This window comes from Suricata suricatta, chromosome 4 (assembly GCF_006229205.1).
Source record: "Suricata suricatta isolate VVHF042 chromosome 4, meerkat_22Aug2017_6uvM2_HiC, whole genome shotgun sequence".
Lineage (NCBI taxonomy): Eukaryota > Metazoa > Chordata > Mammalia > Carnivora > Herpestidae > Suricata > Suricata suricatta.
The window spans coordinates 105,551,876-105,574,578 of record NC_043703.1 but is presented as its reverse complement, the minus strand read 5'-3'; the positions used below and the strand labels follow the sequence as shown (position 1 = coordinate 105,574,578).

Sequence of the window (22,703 nt, the reverse complement as noted above, 5' to 3'; positions counted from 1 at the left end):
AGGGTTGACTAAAAGAACAGCTTTCCAAGTGAGCTATAACTTGGTTACAGGATTTCATTCTTGACTTTTGCTATGCAAAAAGTGAGTAATGAAACAATTTTTTCCTTACTCTTCTAAGTTTTCCCTTGTAAGAGATTAAATACTAGAAATTCCATTTCAGTGACAAAGGGATGAGGGACCAGGAGTGGGAGAAGGATACTGCTCTCTGACAATCAGGATTCCAAGCACTTCAACCCAGAGGTTAAGGGGCTTGCAAGAGAAAATGGACTATTACTCCACGGGCTAAATGGGTCCCACGGGTCCTATAAGATACACAACCAAGTATTTTCTCTGCTCCATTCAAATGTACCATTTTGTGTATTTCCTGATTCAGAACCTACTAAGTTGCTGAGTGAGAGTTGAAGAAGGTATAAATACCAGCATTCCGGGCTGTGCAATCTATACATTTTCAAGCATAATCCATATTTAAAAAATTAGACTAAAGAGAGACAGTAAAGGTTTTAAAGTTTTCTCTTTGAAAAGATGGTATCTTACAGTACATACAAAAATACTCTGAAAATACATACGACTTCATTTACAAAACACTGAATCAACATATTACAAGAATTACATGGTTATGGATTTTAATAAACTGAGCATGCATTCATGAAACTTAAAAAATATTAAGAAATGCATTGAAAAAAGCAGTGTAAAAAAAGACAACTCATAGTTAAATAAAAATTACAAAGGTCCTGAGCCAATTAATGGTTGGTAACAATGTCGTTCAAAAAATGCCTTTAGGTTTCAGTAAAATCCACTGCTTATTTCTGCATGCCTAGTCCATAAAGAAACTATTTGAAGTTGTGGGGTACATAATGGTCAAGAATTATCATGCCAAGTTAATTTTACACCTCAGGAATACAAGTCTGCCGTACTCAAAAGTACCTCATTATTGATGCTGGAAGGAGTTGCTCTTCGGTAAAAATACCAGCCAACGAACAAGAACGGCATGAGCTAGGAGGTGTAACAACCTCACCGCTCACATACTGACTTTCAGTATCTTGGTCATATTTTGATTCTTAATAAAGATGCATTTCGAAGGCCTCCATGGGAGGCAAAATATAGAGAATTATATGGTGCCCAACTCTTATGTAATCACTGGACTAATCCTCCTTGGTAACTATGCAACATTTGGACAGAAAGGCACAAAAAAATAAAAATTTAAATATTCCATGTGCCATTCTGGAAAAAAAAATAATTTAAATCAACACAATAGACAATAAGTACATCTACACAAATGAGGGACGCAAAAAAGATACCTCACATTCATTTATCTCAGGTTTCACAAAGTGGCTTCAAGGCTAAAGTAAATGTGTTAACATTTAGAAAATTACAAGACAATTTTTTTTTGTTTTCAACTTTTTCAGTTCTATACAATGATTACAACATAAGACTTAAAAAAAAAAATTGGGGACTTGTTTTATCCATGTCCAAAGAGCTGAGAACTGGTTCCCACAACAGAGAAACAAGCATCGAAAGTTAAGGCAGTAAAACCTCCAACGCAAAGCCATAACATTGTGGATGACAATTTGACAGCAGATGATCCTCACAGAAGCGTGCGTAGCAATCAATGAGAGAATGCTACGGCATCTGCAGGTCAAAGTGTGAGAGTTCAAAAACCACTTCAAGGTTGTTAGTCCGATGACTGTAACTTTCATCTTATTTTATGTGCAACAGCCACTTCTATTTTAAAAAGAGTGGCTGCATCTATGCCACTAAATGATTGCATATTCACTTAAGTAAGGAGGCACTGCTTTTACCGATTAAGGGTCAGTCGAATGGAATTTTTGATGACTCGGATGTTGTTTGCTGGAACTGGAGATGATGAATCTGGTAGTTCTTTACTGGGTAGTCTCTATTAGAAAGGAACAGAAATAAAGAAAGAAAAGCAAACATATTATAAAGCCCTAATTAGTAAATCAGTCATAAAACTGTTTTCCTCCAAATTCTTTAAGCTCTTAAACACTCACATATGTGTTGACTACTTTCTTCCAATGTTCATGGTCATTTCCCCGGTTTGGGGGCTTTTCTTAATGCAGTCAGAGGCACAGTAAAAAGGTACAAGTGGGAGGAGCGTATGTATAGGAAAAAGGATTTTGTTAAATGACTCCCTACTTCTGGACTGAGAAATGCACAAAGAACACAGTCCGTCCCCAAAGTCAGGCAATGGTAAAGGGAAGTAGGAAGAGCAGAGTCACTAAGCAGGAAAGTGTCGGGGTGCTCGGTGGAATGAGTGTGCTACAGAAGAAAACACGATATCCAGTTAATTTCTATAATATATTCATGGAGAACAACACTATAAATCAAACTTGTCAGGAAAGTTTTCAGGAAAACGGACTTCGTAGTCAGACCAGGTAACGTAACTTCAGTGACAGTGAAACATCTACATGAAGGCTTCTGAGGAGACCAAAGACGATTATACAATGAAGGTAAATTCTGAGACACTGAGAGAGAGACCTCTCACAGATAGTTGTGTGATGGAAAGAGTAGGTAAAAGTTAATTCTCTCAAGTTACTAACTTGGCTAAACCTATACACCCACAGCCATTCAAAAAACATGAGAAATTTCAGACATACAAGAAAAGTAGAGACTAGGACAGTGAAGGCTTTAACATCATAACCAAGATGCACATTATTAAAATTTTGCCACTCTGGTTTGGTTTATATCCTTACTCTTTATACTTGAAATATTTTGAACCCAGACCCAGGCAAATAATTTCATGCTCTCATACCTTAATAACCATATCAGATTTTTTCTTCTAGTATCACATATAATCCTATATTTGTATTTTTTGTAACACTCTATGTTAACAGAAATTCTATGAATAATACAGTTAATGGAAAGTATGATATTATATACTTTAAGATAACCAGTACAGGGGCGCCTGGGTGGCTCAGTCTGTTAAGCATCTGATTCTTGATTTCATCTCCGGTCATAATCTCATGGTTCGGAAGACTGAGCCCTGCACTGGGCTTATGCTGATGGCATGGAGCCTGCTTGGGATTCTCTCTCTGCCTCCCCCCGCCAACTCTCTCAAAATAAACTTTAAAAAGATTAGATGGCCATTACACTGTAAGGAACCTGGCTGACTGTGCAAAGTATTTTTTTGATGGGGGTGAAAATAAGCCATTTTGTTCACTGTAAGTGCTCAGAGAAGGGCTTCTCTGATCTATAGAAGGCTGAGGTTTGAGCACCTATTTCTTAGCTTCCAGGCTTAATACCGTGTTACTAGTTTCAATGGTAATTCTTCGGAAAATAAATGTTGAGATTTAGGGGCTCATTAGGCTCAGGTCTTAAAAGTACTCTGTATACCATTACATTAGGTTCTTCCAAAATATTAGTAAGTATTGAGCTTAAATTTTGACAGTAAGCAATGGTATACAGTAAAAGATCTGCTATCAAGTGCTGAAGGAATTACGGTGCTGAGCACTAAACTTCTTTAAAAATAAAGGTTGATGTAATGTGAATAAATAGTGAAGTCTTAAATTACTTCCTCTTTTCTTGACTTTGAGAGTACATACATTTAGGACCAGACCCTGTGTGCGTTTCTACCCTAATTCCCAACTATACTGGTAGACTTTGAGGACAGGGACAAAATCGTATTAACCTTTTCTTTCACCCAGTGCAAGGCTCTTACACTTTTTGTACCTTCAGGTTACCTATGAATAAAACTGTTACCTTTTTGCGTGATGTATCAATAGTTGGAATAGGCATACATTCTCCTCCAAGGGCATCCTAAAAATAGAATTATATACAAATGAAAATTTTCCTTCCTACATACAGTTATGTCTACACAAAATAAAACATAACCCAAACTTCACAGACCTATCTAATCTGCTCCAGTTTAAAATACAGTACTTTTCCTGATCACTTGGCTCTTTGAAAGTAGTATTTTGAAGCACACTATTAACATATTTACCACTGCTTTTCTTTTTCTGTCTTCGGGAGCACGAGATTCCTTAAATGTTGATTCAAGTCGAATAAACTGGAATATAAATATTAAGATAAATTGCTATTATCACATCACTTATAAAACCCATACAATCTATATAAACTGAGGGACTAGTGATAAGGCCATTCAAAACTACTACAACTTAGACTAAATTTAGCTGCCACCCTTAACTTCTACAACTTGAGTGACCTTTTTGATTAAATCAATTCAGATGATAACAGTTTTACCACCACCTACTGGAGGCAGAGGGCATCAACATTATAACATGCAGTAAATAAGACTGGTTACCAACAGTAACTTCTGTGTAAGTCAAAGGGAAACTCAGACCAATTATTCAAGTTTTCAGATCAAGTTTTAGTAATTTGAACTTGGTAAGTTGGTTTTTTTTTTTAATGTTTCTATTTATTTTTGAGAGACAGAGAGGGACAGTATGAGCAAGGGAGGGTCAAAGAGAGAGGGAGATATAGAATCTAAAGCAGGCTCCAGGCTCTGAGCTAGCTGTCAGCACAGAGCCCGACGCGGGGCTCGAACCCATGAACTGTGAGATCATGACCTGAGCTGAAGCCAGTCGCTTAACCGACTGACCCACCCAGGCGCCCCAGTAATTTGAATTTGGGATGAACAATCAGTATTATTCCTGTAGTGTTTGGGTAAATATTCTTTTTTTCTTTTCTTTCTTTTTTTGTTAAATCCTCAACTTCATGTTCATTTACTTTTCTTTTTAACCCTTCCTGTATTCCAGTTTATGTTAACAAATCTTTTTTTATTTTACGGTTTATTATCCAGTTGGTTTCCATATAACACCCAGTACTCATCCCAGCAAGTGCCTTCCTTCATGCCCATCACACATTTTCCCCTCCCCCCATCCCCATAAGTACTCTTTTTAAACAGTCAAATCCTAACGGAAATCTAAAACAGCTATGGAAAACTGTAAATTTCTCTGGTGCTAGTTTAACTTAAAAAAAAAAAATGAAGTACTGAATTACTGCTAAGGTTGTAACTTTACCTTTTCTATTTCTTTCAACCTCTTAGAAGACCCATCTATAGATGGGGAATGGGACCTCTTGTGTGCAACATTCTTAGTTATGTTTGACATTCCATTAAGATGCGGCTGTCCCTGGGCAGGGGTGTGGGGTGTTGGTATTCTAGGAATGACATTTCGTCCGACTACAGTAGGAATGGTACACACAGCTGGGGGCGATACGGCTTTTACTGCAGAGTCGACTTCTGAAGAGGAAAAAAGAAAAATTCTAGTAATTACATACATACATACATAGTAGAATGATTACTAACAAAAGTGCTGATACCTACTTGCACCAATGACTGGGATAGACAGTCCTTGGGCTTGTGGGACACTCAGTGGCTTTTCCGCAATTACAGCAGCAGGCTCAGTATTATTCCTATTGAAAGTGTTGAAATATCGTTAAATAATTTGTGTGACTTAATTAAAACACTCATATTCTACCATTCAGAATGACTTCTTTTAAGTAGTCCTACTTAAACATTTCATTGGAGGAAGAGCAAAGCAGAAAAAAGGCAGAGGGCTGAGTGAAAAGCGGGGAAAAAACTGAAAAACCCGTGCGTTTCCGTGTACTTTTTCAAGTCCTACAGATTTATGAGCCTTAACATGTCCCACAGGATTACAATGCGTTGTCAAGTATTTCTGCCCAGAAAATGACTAGTAACTGCTAAGATATTTTAACACTTAAGATATTTAGCTAAGGACAGAAAAAGTTTACATTGTGCTCAAACTGAAGACTGCGAGGAAAATTCTGAAATGCAGACCTTTCTGTTTCTCCTGAAGGAGAAATGTCAGGCTTGGATGGTTTGCTTGCAGACACTGGGGAATTAAAAGGAGTTCCATTATCAGTGTCTCTGGAGCTATCCAAACAATTGCTATCCAGAGATGATCTTTTGGATTGAGGTCCACCTGAACTTCGACTGACATCAGAAAGACTTTGCTGAAAGAGGGAAAAGCAGGATTTCACAAAGCAAATAAGAATAATTACTGGTTTCAAAAGTCCGAAGTACGTAAAAGGAATCATCTTTTGAGATGAATGAAGGGGACATTTCGGTTCTAGACTGAATTGTCCTTTCCTTTCCTTTTTTCTTAATAGGTTTGGGAGCTGTGAGACTGCCAATCTGATCCCAGGAGCATTTGTCTGAGGGTAAGCATACTGGAGAATTAAGGTTACAAACTTACCTTTTTCTTCTTTTGAAGAATCTCTGCTGGAAGGTAGTGATGAAGTTGCTTTTTTTTAACATGAGTTGCTTCAATTTTCATCCCTTCCTTTAGCATGTTTATATTGTTTGCCTGTCTGTACACTGTAACAATGTTAGTATGTTAAACGGGCAACTTCTTTCTGAACCAAGAGGTCTGTTTTTTTCCAAAATGCATACATTTGGTATCCGCCCATAATCTCAAACATACCCACCTTTCTTACAGAACAAATATACACATAGCCCTAGGGTCCCTTTCTAGTGCTTTTCACATCTTATAACAAAGTCAGTTTTATGAACAAAAATTACTTAATGTACATTTAACTATGAATACCAAATCAGATCATAAGCTGATTAAGACACAGAGGAGAGGCGTCTTTTGCATAGTTAATTACTGTGAAATGTGGTAAATTATCTCCTCGCTTGGGGGTCTCAGAATCTCTATCAGGAGAAGAACATTCTATAAATCTACAATAAACAGAGCTTCCCAATCTACTGCTTTTGGAAAAATGAGCCCAAATTAGAATGGAAAAATGTATATCCATGTTTTCATTCCAGATTGCTTATAGAAGCATCACCAGGAGTACTTGTTCAACTTGCAGATTCTCTGGCTCCACTCACAGAGTGTGGGATTTGGTAGTGCCGACGTGATGTACAGGAATCTGCATTTTCACGATAAATGTGAAAGCTAATTTAGAAGAATTTAGAAAACTCAATAAGCAAGCCAAAAGTATTAATAGTATGAATGTACACTATTCTAGATTAATAGAACTCCAAATTTATAAAAGATACATTAAGATATTCCAGAGAGCTGTTATTAGGGAGCAAGATGTGAAAGACACTCTTTTCCTGATTCTGAAACATAATCAAGGCTATACTGACTGACCCTATATATAAAAAATGTAAAAATCAAGTCATCTTCATAATTGTGCATGTATCTGTACACCTTGAAAATAAAAATAACCTGTATAGTTTCTTTAGTCTTCTTTTTTTGTTCTGAAACAGATAATACCATAACTTGGTATAAAACTCACACAGTTCAAAGAGAACAGATTGAAGTTTCCTCACAGCCATCCCTGGGACACACCTGTCTCCTGTTTTAGTGTATGTGCTGCCCAAGCGAGCACGACACACCTGGCTCCTTAACCTAAAAAGCAACCAGTTCTACCACCTTAAAAAAAACTATATCCTTTCAAAGATATTCTAGGTATTTATAAGTAAATGTGTATTTATTTTTACTTATTTATAGAATTTGTAGCATACTGTTTTGCAATTTTCCTCCCACTTAATAAGTCTTGGAAACTGTTTCATTATACCTTTTAAATAGCATAGGTTTTCATAATATGGATGTACAACATTCACTGAACCAACTAACAAATCTAGCTAGCTGATCCATGGCAGATGATACTGCATTACAAGCAAACTTGAGAATCACAGCTCCATGATGACAAAGTCTTACCTGTGTCGGTAAACGACTGTATATCATAGGTCAAATCTATGTTAACACTTTCTGCATTTTCTACTCTCCGAAAAATTATTCCAAGGAACCACATCGATACATAATTGTTGCTATAAAATAAAAATTTTTAAGTTCCATTATTATTATTATTTTTACATTTTACAGGTAATTCAAACTGTCTCTATGGAAACATAAAATACAAATTGCAATGGTCTGGCAATTTTTTTTTGTAACTTTAATTATTTATTGAGAGCGAGCATGAGCAGGGGAGGCACAGAGAGAGAGGGAGAGAGAATCCTAAGCAGGCTCTGCCCAAAGGCTCAAACTCATGAACTGTGAGGTCATGACCTGACCTGAAATCAAGACTCTGATGCTTAACTGACTGAGCCACCCAGACACCCTTGTTTGGCTAAATTCTTTTTTTTTTTTTTTTTGAAGTTTATTTATTTTGAGAGAAAAAAAGAGGGTGTGCATGCAGGGGAGAAGCAGAGAGGAGAGACAGAATCCCAAGCAGACTCTGCACCATCAGCACAGAGCCCCATGTGGATGTGGGGCTTGAACTCACAGGAACTGTAAGATCATGACCTGAGCTGAGATCAAGAGTCAGATGCTTGACTGTACCACCCAGGTGGCCAACTCTGGTTTGGCTAATTCTTTTTTTTTTTTTTTAATTTTTTTTAACATTTATTTATATTTGAGAGGGAGAGACAAAGTGTGAGCGGGGGAGGGTCAGAGAGAGAGAGGGAGACACAGAATCGGAAGCAGGCTCTAGGCTCTGAGCTGTCAGCACAGAGCCCAACGCGGGGCTCAAACCCACGAACTGTAAGATCATGACCTGAGCCGAAGTCGGCTGCTTAACCAACTGAGCCACCCAGGAGCCCCTGGTTTGACTAATTCTTAAAACTGACACCAAAAACACTAGATCAGTAACCCTGTGTTATTATAAAAAGAATTAAAGGGCTTTGAAAGTGACTTATTAAATATATTCATAAAGATGCTCTAAATCTTGTGATGGGAGTTTCTCTTGGGGTCTGTGGGCTACCAACACAGTATATACTAGTTTTACGACCACTAGACTAGTTGTAAGACCACATAATGTATCATCATCCCCATCAATGCTCATTAAATGACAATGTCACAACTGATCTTAAAATAATGCTTGTCAAATAACATTATTTAAGAAATACAGTATTAAACAATAATTAACTTACTCTTTATGATGTTCCTTATTTCCTGGGAATGACTGGGGATTTACATGGGCAAGAGTAATAAACTCATTCCGTTCCAAGTTTCCAACAAGCACACGGATTTTTGATTCTACTAATCCAACCCTGAAATAGAACATATGAAATCTGGAAACTACATCTAAGTAACCCAAAAAGTGTATGACAGCTACGATGCTTTACATTTTCATTAAAAAAAAAAGAAAATCAGTCGAATATATTAGGGACTGTTTAAAATGCCATTTAAGTAAATGACAAGTTACTCTGTCAATTTCTGTGCACCACCCACCCCCACTCTTTAAAAGAACTGATCTACTTAATGAATTCCCAATCTAAACTACCCTGTCTATCTAGACCATAAAATAGTCATGATCTGAACATGAACAAAAACTATTGGTTAATCGGGCTCTAAATATTTTTTCACTTTCAGATCTTATATCTAAACCCTAAGGCTAAGATATATGAAATAAAACATGCTCTGATTTTCATAAAATTGGTACTAGATATTGCATTTAAAAAAGAATTCAGTAAAGTCAGATCAGATGCTACTAAAATACAGAAAGTTTGATCAGGTTTCTGCAACTTTATTTTCTATCTCATTTATGAAATGTAACTGCTGTCAGCTATGTTAATTTACTATTTTTTATTAATGATTTTATTAATTTGAAAAACTACAAGAACATTTTTACATTATTCAAACACTTAAAAAAGCTTACACGTTATAATTGTGTGTGTTTCAACAGCACATTTATAAAACACTGAGTTACTGCTCAGTGTTGGCCAGAGAGTAAATATTTTGGGCTTTGTGGCTATTCAACTCTGCCATGTAGCAGGAAAGCAGCCATATACAACATATAAATGAGTGAGTGTGGCTGTATTTCAATAAAACTATTTATAAAAACATGTGGCAGAGTAGGTTTGGCCCAGACCATAGTTTCCTGATCCCCAATCTAGACAAATAAAATGCTTTATTTTAGTGAAAAAAATTTCAGTGCCTCTTTCATTATCAATAAAATAAGCACTAAACTTTGATAATAGAAATAAGACAGTATCATATTTTTCTGTCCCAGAAGTCCAACCTGAGGAAAGCACAACCATCTCTGGTGGCCTAACAGCTTCTGCCTGATAAGAGTTAGGGATGTCAATACATTGTAGGGAAAGTGCATGAACTCAGATGTACTACAAAGGAAGCATTGTTCCTTGACCAAAAATGCCTCTTATCTGTTGACAGAAGCTTTCATGTCCCTAATCTCCTAAATTAAAAGAATATATAAAATGTCTTTTCCTTTTAGTTTTGAAGGGGAAACATGATGGCAAGGATAGAAAACTCAGTAAGAGGCTAGGTATCAGAATTGTCTAATGTGCCTCACTATTTTACTTAAGTCTGAGAAGTGGCAAAGGCAAAGAACATACATATATCCTTATCTTGTTTAAAGTATCAATTACTTTGAATTCTGAAACACTGGTTTGATGGCATTTCTTAAACACTGATGCTCCATGGTCATGTGTAACAGTCACTAGTAAGATTTACAAATTTTGATGGTAAAGTGTTTTATAAACCTAAAGCATCATATAAATATGTTTTCACTACAAATTTAAGTACAGAACTTAAATATCAGTCTTACCACTCTAGATGGTTTTCTTCTGTTGATGCGCTGGCAGTCAATACTATATAATGTCTACGAAGAATTTTTAGCAACAATCATGGAAAAAAAAAAAAAGAAGCCAGAATCATTGTTAGGTCTGCTTTTCCATCATTACTTTTTCTTTCTTCCTCCCAATGAATGTAAGAACTAATGCAGACACAAAGTTTATGAAAATTAGAACATGCTCTGATTTTCACAAAATTAATCCTAGACTCTATAGATCTAATCCACTAAAAACAAAAAACTATTAATACTGGGTGAGATACCACTAGAATACATAAACTCATCATTAAAGATTTCTGCTAACCTATTCTCTTCCTCATTTGAAAGATAATGGACAAGAGCCACTCATCATATAAAAACTTTGTAAGTTTAAAATTCTTCTTTAAACACAGACACACACACACACAGACACACACATACAAAATGCAAAATTTCAAATACCTATACTTTTGGAAAAAATTTGGTGGTTCAAGTAGTTTGGACCAGTCTGATTTCCCTTGAAGAATTTCATCTGTGACTGCAAGGCCTAAATTAAAAATGAGACAGAGACACTGATTTTGAAAACTGGCTATTTTATTATCAGTTCCTGTATCAACCTACCCCAAAACCTCTAACCTCAACAAACTCTTGAGTGGGGGAAAAAAAAGTAATTTCTCAGAACACAAAAATCAATTTCAAACAGATTGGGCTGGTTCCATTTTGGACTTAATATAATGCACTTTAGAATAAAACTATTATAAACCAAAAACTTGTCAGAATACATAAAGGGCAAAGGGCCAACAGGTTTACCTTGTTTAAATTCTTCTACCATTACTGTTCGAGTTGAAGTAGACACATTATACGTAGAATTCTGCTGTGGGTAGGCAGGGGTGATTATGGGCATGAGATGATACCTATCTGATGGATTTACCTGTGAAATTAGAAGCAGAATAATTGATCTATTCTCCTATTTCAGCTGTCCTCACTTCATTTCCCCAAAAGTCTGAAGAATATGAAATATAAATTTAATACTACATTTCCTCAATTCTAAGAAGTACATTTTCCCTCCCCAACTACATTTGTTTCTGAAGTCAGATGTATCTGACAGTGAACAGAAACTCTGCAGAAGTTTATTTTGCCCCTGAAAAGCTGTTAAACTGATGATGCATCTTATGAACAATGGTCTTTTAAAACCAAGGAACACAGTCTCATAGCTGCAAAAAGCATTAATCCCATGGTTTCCCACTCCTCTTTCTGCACCAACTCAAAGGGTAATAATTTCCCCTGGGGAGCTCAGAGGAATGAGCACTCAATGTAAAAGCAAATTAAGATGCAAGGTGGGCGCTGTGCCAGCTTAGGGCCGTGGGTCTGCTTTAAAGTGCGCTGCAGAGTAAACCTCTTACTGACTTCAGCACTTTGAGTGGTAAGTAATTACTCATAAGACAATAGTTAGCAATGAATTATGACATTCTGGTTGATATACCCACTCATCTAGTCTTACATGGATGATTTTTAATAACATCTGGATCAGAAATTGAGATAAAGGTCATCTTCATCAAAATACACAGCAGACAGAAGGAAAGAACTATACTATTCAGAAGGAAGATGAGCAGAAATAAAAGAAATTAGATTGCGGTTTAGAGAATCCTTTTCCTAAAAGTTTTTTTTAAATGTTTTTTTTTTTTAATGTTTATTTTTGAGACAGAGAGTGCGAACAAGGAAGGGGCAGAGAGAGAAGAAGACAACAGAATCTGAAACAGGCTCCAGGCTCTGAGCTGTCAGCACAGAACCTGATGCGGGGCTCCAACCTGCGAACCGTGAAGATCATGACCTGAGCCAAAGTTGGACACTTATCCAACCGACTGAGCCACCCAGGAGCCCCTAAAGGCTTAATTAATTTCCATAATAAGTCACATACCCGAGGATCCCAAACAGGCAAATTCAAATTGCTTTCTTCCGGTTGTTTCAGCAGAACAGGATTTGGCCATTCCCTAACATGAATAAGGCAAATTAACTGACATAGGACCTCACTTCAGGAACTATATGAAACATTAAAATTGTTAAGACTGTTTCAACTTTCATACAGCAAAAACATTATGGGCAGCTATTTGGTATTTAAAAAAAAATTGGGCAAGGGAAGGAAGTATACAAAAGAAAAAGCAGCTTATTTTAAATGTTTCTTATGAAAGGGCAAATATTGTTTTGCCCATTAAGCTGTAGCTAATTTAAATCTGAATTCTCCCCTTCAATTTGCTTAGGACTTAGCTCAACATTTAATAGCAGTAAGAGCTGACATTAACTGAAAATACTCCTAATAAATCAATGCGGTGGCTATGATTATCACCTCCACTTTACATAGGAGATGTTAACCTCTATATAGCTAGTAGTCAGCAGAGCCAAATCTATCATGACCACTCTCAAGGTAAAAGAACCTCCCAATGCCAGAAGAAGGCATCATTGGGGTCTTATTATGGTCGCAAATTTCACATTTTTAAACTTTTAACTTAAAAAGAATTAAGACAAGAGAAAAAGTCTCTGCATCTCTCTTAAATTGCCAAACAAATTTACATACAGGCAGAAGTTAGTAAATAGTGATAGTATGCCCATGAATACTTACCACTTGGAAAAAACTAAAAAGAACTTATGAACTAAAGTAGAAGCTGCTGCATTTGGATATAATTGGCAAGTTCTTGCAACTAGCATTGCCCATGAGACACCACCAAGGAATCCCAGCATGTTGGAATAAATACCACGTCCTAGAAAATTAATATATTTGTTAATTACTGTTAGGATCAACTACTATCCATGACATTCAACTGTAAGGAACAGGATAACTTAGTTCCTAAGACATGTTGCTTAGTTATCCTTTCCCTTATAGAAATAGCATTACTATCAATAAGCAGACCTTCATGCTAGGCCCACAACTTTATTAGTAAACGATAAGCTGCAACTTATCCCCCTACTTTGCCCTCCAAAAACACACTCCTCAGTTCCCTGCCTCAGCTGTGACTCCCCAAGCAGGCTCTTCTATACAACACTGGAATTTCCCACTTTTCAAGAGCTATGGTTGAGAAAAAAATTAAAAGAAAGAGGAAAGATATCTGGAGGGTTTGTAAGTATGAAGAATACATGTTTCATTAGTTATATTCATGGGCCTTTAAAAATTAAGTGTAAAGCTGAACTAACTTTAGTATTTTGCAGACTTTGGGTACCTCTCCATAAAGTACAATACTCCATTGATAGTACTAATTTCTCTTATGATGGTTTCTTATAGCAATCTATAAGAAAGCATTACCATATTTCATTAAAACTAACAGGTCCTCAATTATATAATAGAACATTAAAAAAATTTTTTTTATTTTGAGAGAGTGCACATGCACAAGCATGGGGAAGGGCAGAGAGAGAATCCCAAGCGGGCTGTGAGCTGTCAGTGCAGAGCCCAACACGGGGCTTGATCCCGTGAACTGTGAGATTGTGACCTGAGCCGAAATCCAAGAGTTGGATGCTTCAAAAACTGAGCCACCTACGTGCCCCAACATAGTGTTATTTTATGTCCCACTATGCAAGCAAGAGAAAAGGATACATGAATGTCAAAATCAGATATGTTAAGTGTGTAAAATATACATCTAAGGGTTGACAAAACATGGTACATCATTTTATTTGTAAGGAAAGAAAAATTGTGATATTTCTTTCCTGCAAATTACTTTATCCTGACTATACAAGGTAACTGAACCCAAAGACAAATTCTACTTGCCTGAGGTCTTTTTAGCTATGTACTTCCAATATGGTAGCCACAAATCATATGTACCTTTTTTTTTGTGTGTGGTAACAGCTTTATTGAAATATCATTCATATACCATAAAATTCACCCATGTAAATATTAAAATTAATGGCTTTTAGTATATTCACAGAGTTGTGCAACCATCAGTATAATCAATTCTGGAACACTTTCATCACCCCAAAAAGAAACCTTTAACAATTGCTCCTCTATCTGCTCCCAGACCTAGGCAAGTACTAATCTATTTTTTACCTCTATAGATTTGCCTAATGTGAACATTTTATATAAACCGAATTTACTTCAGTCCTTTTTATTGCCAAGTAATATTCCACATTATGGCCAAATCCATCACCTTTAGTTTATCCATTCATCAGTTTATGAACATGAGGCTGTCTCTACTTTTTGGCTATTATAAAGAATACTATGAACATGTGTGTCCAAGTTTTTGTATGAATATATGCTTTTACTTCTCTTAAATTTTAATTTAATTTAAAAATTCAGTTTCTCAGTTGTACATTTTAAGTGCTCAATAGCCACATGGTTACTTTTTGGACAGCACAGATATAAAACATTTTCATCATCACAAAAAGTTTTATTGGTAAAAGTGTTATTAGACTACGTAAAGCCTGGTGCCAGAAGTATAGCACGACTTATAGTTAAAAATCATAAAACACGTGCTGTGCCAGCTTAGGATTGGGCCTTTGATGAACCATATGCTATGTGTATATATGTAAATTGGTTCCAGGCTTTACTACAAAAGTGTTATAAGACCAAAACAAAAAGGCTCTTCACTTAATAAATTTAGAATACCTGCTACAAACTATACTCTGATGGTAATGGGGAGACAAAGATGAGTCAGATGGTCCTGCCCACAGAGAGCATGAACAACAAGGGTTTCACTCTTCAAGTTCTAACTCATTCTGACTGCTTGGCTTAAACCCAAGATGGGAAATCAGAAGTTTTTAGTTTTCAACCAAGCAAGAAGGAGGTAGAGTCACCTATCAGAGCACCAAAATCTCTACACCTGAGAAATAAATAGATCCCCCAAAATTTACAAGACCTCAATCCCCAACAGCATCAACAGGCTCAGGAGTGTCCATAAGTGCTTCTATCTTTAGTAATCAAAAGCCATAATTTTATAATGCAAACTTAAGAGATATGGGATACTTACGTTTTGCCCATAACTTGACTGCTCTTAGGGTGAGTCTAAAAGTTTCTTTATTTGGCACTAAATGCAAAATTTCATCAGTAACTCTACATCCTGAAAAGAAAAAGCATTCATTTTTCATTATGCAACAAAACCAAGTTAATTCAGATGGCTTCTAATTTCCAGACTCTCAAAGGTTAAAAATATCAAAGATAATAAAATGTGAGGGTTTATTTTCTCTATGTATTTGAAATTTATATGAGATATCGCTTTGCTTTTAAAGAATTAAAAAGCTCATGGGTAATGTAACTAAATATTAAAGATGTGGGTCTGAATATCTTTAGCTTTCTTCAACATTTGACATTACTGTTAATCAAATGTCCCCAACTTCTAAACACAAAAAAACAAACAGGAAAGGAATTCTGCAGTCCAAAAAGTCTGAAGAAAGCTGAACAAGCTGCTTTTTTCAAGATCCTAAAAAAAATGAACAAAGTGAGCCCCTCACTTCAAGGAACACAAACAACAAAACTGGTTACCAACAATAAAATCTGAGCTTAAGTAAAAATTAAAATTTTGGACAACTAGTATCTGCCAATGTGAGCCTGGCAGCCTTCCAATATTTAAAGACCTGTCTGGTGAGACTGGCAGGGACATTAATTAATGTGATTTTTTTGGGGTACTTTATAATGAAATGTGTGTTAACACTGAGAATATCCAAATAACTTTGTGAACCAGTGTTTTCCAAATGACCAAGGTATAACTATATATAAAATCATGTATGGGTAAAAGATCCATTCAAAGAATGATACAGACCAATAGATTTTTAATGTAACACAGTATAAAAAGTTAACTGATACAGTTTTAGATTCAATATTCAAATTGACCTTTAAAAAAACAATCTTTTACTTAGAAATAAAAAGGAACTACTGATACATGCTACAAACATGAATGAACCTCACACACATTATGAAAGAAGCCAGACACATAAGACCATATATTGTTTAATCCGATTTATATGAAATGTCCAGAAAAGGCAAATTTATAGACAGAAGGTAGATTAGTGGTTGCCTAGGACTGGGAGGTTGGAAAGGAGAATGACTGTAAATGTGTAAGAGGGATCTTTTGAAGATGATGAAATATTCTAAAATTGGATTGTGGTGGGTAACTCTGTAAATAAAGTCTATGGAACTGTACACCCAAAAGGGACAAATTTTATGGCATATGATTATACCTTAATAAAGCTGCTAGAAAAAAAAAAGACATTGTCGCTGGTCAAGTTTTGGTGTAGCACCAAAGAATATCCACAATTTTCTGAAAAAGCTATTAAAATTCTCTTCCTTTTTCCAATTACATATTTTTAAGAGGTCAGATTCTTCCTATGCTTCAATCAAAACAAAATATTACAAGAGACTGACTATAAAAGCAGATATAATCTAGCTGTCTTCTATTAAGTCAAATACTGAAGAGATCTGAAAAAATGCCAAAAAATGCGGTTCTCACACAAAAGATATATTTATATTCACTTACAATGTGTTATTATTTTGAAATAAACTAATACTATAAAATGTTCTTTTTTACTTCTAATATGGTAAATATTACAGATATAACCCACATAAGTGGAAGATCTTTGGTGTCTTCAATAAATTTTCAGAGTGCAAAGGGGTCTTGAGACCATTAAGTTTGTGCACCATTACTACAAACACAAACGTTTCAAATAAATGTGTCTTTTAAAATGCCTAAATGTGGTCAGATGATCTATATAAAGAAAATCACATCATTTTTAATTGACTTAGCCCATCCCTTGAAAACTCCATAGTAGTTCTGCAAAAGATCTCTTTGTCTAATTCTTTTCAGATATCTGAGATTTGTTTTTAGAAGCTTACCATTTAGGCTGCGAATACACCTTATATCAAGGCTTCTCAGTCGAGAGTCGTCTCTCAGATCTAAATTATCTGATATGGTTTGTATTGCCAGTCTTGCAAAGACTAGATCAATCTTTGGAAAGATGCAAAAAAAAAAAAAAAAGAGAAAAATATTACTTTTTCTCCTTCTAGTCCAATCTCCCCCCTCCCAACCTCAAAAGTATAAAGTTCTAATTATTAGTTTCCGAAGGTCCACCAAAACTTCAAAAAGTCTATGTAGGCAATCTCACATGGGAAAATCACCGCAAAGTTCTGTGATGGTAATTAAGTTTGCAAATTAAGGGAAAGCATTTTAATTTTAGTATGTATGCCAAGGAGTAAAAAGAACATCAAAATCTTATGAGTCAAATTCTAGATAACGATGACAGATCCAACACACATTTACATTCACTCCCTCTTGAAACCCCATTAAAATATGAGCAAAATTTCATTTTGTTTTTTTATATTATTTTGTTTTTAAAGGCATCATCCACTAGGACCTAGGTAATAAAAAGAGACAACAGCAAAAACGATGAAAGCAGATGGACAAGTGGTAATTGACTCAGCAGATTTAAGAAAACAGAGATAAAAAATATTGTATCCAGGAAAGGAGAGAAGGCTTAAAACACACACACACACACACACACACACACACACACACACATAAAGAGAAATAAACATTTAGAGAATAAAAAAGTTATTCTTTAAAATATGACAGCAGAAATGGAAAATAGGAGATCTGGAAGAGGAGAACCCCCCAAAAAGCAGAACAGAAATATAAAGAGGTGGGGGTCGAATATACAGAAAAAGGAGAGAAAACAAAGGCAGGAAATCCAATAGAATACAATTTCTAAGAACAGAATGACAGGAGTTTCCAAAATGCTTCAAAGAGGACAATTAGTGCCTATCATATTTGGTTGAAAAGATACACCAAAATACATTATCATGAATTTTACAACTATAAAGCCCGGGAAAAAAGATCATATTATAGCGTCCAAACAGATAAAACAGGTCACAAGCAAAGGATGTGAAATCACAATGGCATCACACTTTTCAACAAAGCACTGAAGGTAGAAGACAATGAAGCAAGGTCTTCAAAACTGAGATACCTTGTTTCTCAGCTAGAGCTCTGTACTCAGCCAAAGTCTTATTTTGGTGTGAGAACAAAACAACATTTTTAAACATGCAAGATCTCAAAAATATGTGCTCTTTCTCAGGAAGCTAGTGGATGAGGGCCACTAAAATGACAGGAAGTCAAAAAAGAAAACTCTAGAGAGAAGTGAAAGGAAATCCCGGGATGATAGTAAAGAAAGCTGCCAGGATGCTGCTGATGGGTGTGGATTCTAACAGATGAGAAGACTCAGATATCGTTTTAAATGGGTAAGAACAGAACACCTGAGTTCTGGCTTGAGTTTGACAGAGAATTAGTGTTATGTATAAAAACTAAGCAAACAAAACGCAAAATCAATTAACTCCCAAGAAACAAAGTGCCAGAGGGCAAAGAATGGTAATCGAGTATACGTTATGTTCAGTTCTGAAAATTATTTATAAGATCATCATAATGTAAATATTGAGTATGTTCCAACCAAAATTATAGTAATACAATTATTTTAGATTATGGGAATACAACGGGTATAAATAAAAATCATGGGGGTAGGGATAGAAGCTGGTTCATTTCCTACAGTGAGAAGTCAATAATAGGAGAAAGAAAGGTGAGGAACTATTTAAAGATTATTTGATTCTTAAAAAAAAATTTTTTTTTTTAACATTTATTTATTTTTGAGAGACAGAAAGAGACAGATCATGAGCAGGGGAGGGCAGAGAGAGAGGAACACACAGAATCCAAAGCAGGCTCCAGGCTCTGAGCTGTCAGCACAGAGCCTGAAGCAGGGCTCGAACCCACAAACCGTGAGATCATGACCTAAGCCAAAGTCGGATGCCCAACCAACTGAGTCACCCAGGCGCCCCAAGATTATTTGATTCTTTAAAATATGTGTCTATCTCAGTCTGACTTACAGAACAAAACAAAACTGAAAAAAAGCTTATGTATTAAATAGTTCAATTCCAAAGTCAGAAAAATAATTTAACACTTACTTCAATTCCATCAAATTCAAATTTTATAACAGGTACAAAGGCATCTTCTACAGCCTATGAAAGAGGACGACAGTTACAACACATAAGTAATCCCTTCAAAGGTATAATCCTTTCTTTATCCTTCCTAAGTGCCAATGTGAGTAACTTTGCTAAAAAGCAAAAATGTTCTTAGTCTCACATTCTAGAAAAGTACTTCTACTCTGTAACTGTTATTTAAAACACATTGAAATGTCATGACCATAGTTATCAAATTTATTATCCTCCTAAAAATCTTCATCAGAAACTAGCAGGCAGAACTAGTATCATCTGGGTACTTACTATTTGTGGAGATTAAACTGAAAACTGATTATTTACAAAGAGCACTAGTACTGGAAATAAAAATATGATCCGAGCTCATGATTAATCTATTAGAAAAATAAAATCAATATAATTTGGATTTAGTAGAAATGAGGTCTTTCTGAGCTTTCCTTAATCCCCCTAACAAATTCTTAACTTCCTTCTCCATTCCCAGATACCCAAATAAGCACATCTTTTAACTTCACAGATCCTTTCAACTTCGCCTTATCTTAGCACTTCAGATAGTATTAAAGCTATCTAATTTCCCCAATCCCACCCTCCCATAAACTTGTCTTAATCACTCCCATATTTGTGGGACTAAGGACATTATCTGACAAATCACTGGTGCTGAAATTTCATTTGCTGAATGAATGGCTAGATATACACAGAGTTACTATTAATTTTATACATAATAATAGGCATCATTTGATATGATCAACCATTTATCAGATATTATAGTAAATGTTCATGTCAATTATCTCACTGATCCTGAGAGAAACTTTATAACAAGTTACCACTACATCTCCATTTTACAGCTGAGGAAACTAGGTTCAAAAAAAATAGGTAACTTAAAATCTAAGAGTCAATATGTTGGAGATTCCAGATTCAAACTCAGGTCTATATAACTGTAAAGCCCATGTTCTCAATCATTTATCATTTTAATAAAATGTAGTGACTTCCTTTTTAATTAAAAATTAAAAAAATTTTTTTTTTAATTTTTGAGAGACAGAGTGCAAGTGGGAGAGGTGCATGGAGGGAGGCAGAGAATCTGAAGTAGGCTCCAGGCTCTGAGCTGTCAGCACAGAGCCTGTCGTGGGGCTCAAACTCACCAACTGCGAGACCATGACCTGGGCCAAAGTCGGGCACTTAACTGGCTAAGCCACCCAGGCACCCCAGATGTAGTGACTTCTTAAGAAATATTTCAACAATCATAACTCCTAGCTTAACAAGTTAAAATATTAAATACCAAAGGATACTTACTCTTAAGTTTCTAATGCCATCTTGATGTTTCAATTTCTCAAAAAAAGACTGAAAAAAATCAGATCTCTCCACATGTCTTGGAGCTACACAAAGTGCATCAATATCAGCTCCTGCAAATCAAAGTTATTTCTAATCAAGAAGAGTAAATTAAGTACGTTTTTGTTAAAAGTATATACAAATATTATGTACAGAAGAAAATGTGTAAGATGAATATAGGAAAGTGTTAACAATGATTAGCTCTGAGTAGTGAGATAATGGGTAATTTTTCCTTCTTTACTTTCAAATTATTAATAATAAATAAAAGCTGGTTACTAAAAGTTCTTATCAGTAGAATACCGAAAAGCAGTTACCTTTAGTGTGTACTCCAAGCCTATAGGAGCCAAATGTGAAAATTTTACCGCCAACAGTAGCCACAACAGAAGGTGGGAGATTCTAAAATTAAATTAAATTAAATTAAATTAAATTAAACAAATGGCATTCCATTTTCAAATTATTTAGCATAAAAGTTGCCTAAATACTACCAACGTATACTACATTTGTCAACTTCGGTAAATAGAGATTTGTGAAAGTACTTCAGAGCTTTATTGGGCTGTAGTGTGAAGTAATGAGAGTATTCCCCAAGAGAAGATAAAACAAATTCATGCCTGCACAAATCTCTATGGAAAACATTTTTTTATCACCTGACCTGACTTGGCCCCTTCTAATGACCTGTCTTTGGCTCCAAGGAAGTCACCAAGGAAATCTCAAACACCAAACTAGTGCACTTTTAGTTCTTCACAGTACCATACACTTAATTTATTCCATTTCCCCTTTAGTTATTGTGACAAATATGCTTAATTTCTTGATTCTAGCTGTGCAACCTTTCTGTAAGAAAGTGGAGTCATTCGTGGCACCTAGGTGGCTCAGTCAGATAAGCGTCCAACTTCGGCTCAGGTCATGATCTCATGGTTCGTGGGTTCAAGCCCCACGTCGGGCTCTGTGCTGATAGCTCAGAGCCTGGAGCCTGTCTTCGGATTCTGTGTCTCCCTCTCTCACTGACCCTCCCCTGCTCATGCTGTCTCTGTCTCTCAAAAATAAATAAAACATTAAAAAAAAATTTAAACAAGAAAGTGGAGTCATTCATGACATGATCTTCTTATAGGCTAATCTAACTTTAATGAAATCTTTTAGACTGTACCAGAATTTTAAGGCTACTTTTCACCTCTCTCTACAGCCAATGCTAACTTCCCATTAGGTATTTACACTCAGACATACGGATCTACTTCAATAACCATGCTTGAAACAAAATATTCTTCCTATGATAAACAGGTATCCCCTCTGATTTCTTTTCTGTTCCTCATTTTCCTTACCCCCTCTATCTATAGTCATTATTCTTCTTGGCTTACCAATTCATAGTTTATATCCCTCACATGTCACCTCCTTTATATTCAACTACTACCCCTTTAATTCTAGGATCTTAAGCTACCTTCTTGTCCTTCGTCTGTATTTTCTCCTATTTCTTTTTGTACAAAACTCACTTGCTGATGTTCTTACTATAACTCTTCTGCTGAAAACTTACTAATGTGTTCTTTTCTGACTACTGAGGTAAGGAAGGATTCCTGGATTCTGAGAATCTCCACAATATGCTCTTACGGATCTTTCTTGCCTTGGGTCCTGAAATTCCCATTTGAAGCCCCAACTGCCAACATGTTGCACAATCCAGTCTCCTTTCCATTGCACTTGCCATCCTCCCATACATAGCACTTGCCCATCCTTCTCTGGGTATCTCAGTACCAACTATTTTTTCAAAGTTCATTTCAAGTTCTACCTTTTTCATGAAACCTACTCTGATGAGCCCCCTCTCTTCTCCTCTATTCTATTACATTTATTGACTTTTTTTGCTGAACATATGACCCATCTCTTACCTAGATTTAAATTCATGAAAATGAGAATTATATCTACTATA

The 22,703-nt window shown here is 35.7% G+C and overlaps 1 protein-coding gene and 1 long non-coding RNA gene across 4 annotated transcripts in view; one reads left to right on the top strand and one right to left on the bottom strand.

The window, feature by feature from the left end:
* Window positions 1-487: 487 nt before the first annotated feature.
* Window positions 488-22,703, bottom strand: part of PAPOLG (poly(A) polymerase gamma) — a 30,204-nt gene continuing 7,988 nt past the window's right edge. The window contains exons 4-22 of one of the 3 annotated variants that reach the window (XM_029937421.1): window positions 21,109-21,190; window positions 20,759-20,868; window positions 19,442-19,495; window positions 17,330-17,441; window positions 15,471-15,560; window positions 13,139-13,277; window positions 12,440-12,512; window positions 11,332-11,452; window positions 10,984-11,068; window positions 10,519-10,572; window positions 8,882-9,001; window positions 7,671-7,780; window positions 6,195-6,316; window positions 5,777-5,952; window positions 5,303-5,391; window positions 4,998-5,218; window positions 3,959-4,024; window positions 3,718-3,774; window positions 488-1,894 (exon numbers count right to left, since the gene is read on the bottom strand). In XM_029937421.1, the coding sequence (XP_029793281.1) occupies window positions 1,796-1,894; window positions 3,718-3,774; window positions 3,959-4,024; window positions 4,998-5,218; window positions 5,303-5,391; window positions 5,777-5,952; window positions 6,195-6,316; window positions 7,671-7,780; window positions 8,882-9,001; window positions 10,519-10,572; window positions 10,984-11,068; window positions 11,332-11,452; window positions 12,440-12,512; window positions 13,139-13,277; window positions 15,471-15,560; window positions 17,330-17,441; window positions 19,442-19,495; window positions 20,759-20,868; window positions 21,109-21,190 (1,980 nt within the window). In that variant the 3' untranslated portion in view covers window positions 488-1,795. Of the gene's footprint in view, window positions 1,895-3,717; window positions 3,775-3,958; window positions 4,025-4,997; window positions 5,219-5,302; window positions 5,392-5,776; window positions 5,953-6,194; window positions 6,874-7,670; window positions 7,781-8,881; window positions 9,002-10,518; window positions 10,573-10,983; window positions 11,069-11,331; window positions 11,453-12,439; window positions 12,513-13,138; window positions 13,278-15,470; window positions 15,561-17,329; window positions 17,442-19,441; window positions 19,496-20,758; window positions 20,869-21,108; window positions 21,191-22,703 lie in introns of those variants that run through there. The other 2 variants (XM_029937423.1, XM_029937422.1) reach the window with 2 other exon arrangements.
* LOC115289843 overlaps window positions 18,428-22,703 on the top strand; it is a 10,674-nt gene continuing 6,398 nt past the window's right edge. Inside the window, exon 1 of the long non-coding RNA XR_003907828.1 lies at window positions 18,428-18,727. This is a non-coding gene — a long non-coding RNA (uncharacterized LOC115289843). The remainder of the gene's footprint in view (window positions 18,728-22,703) is intronic.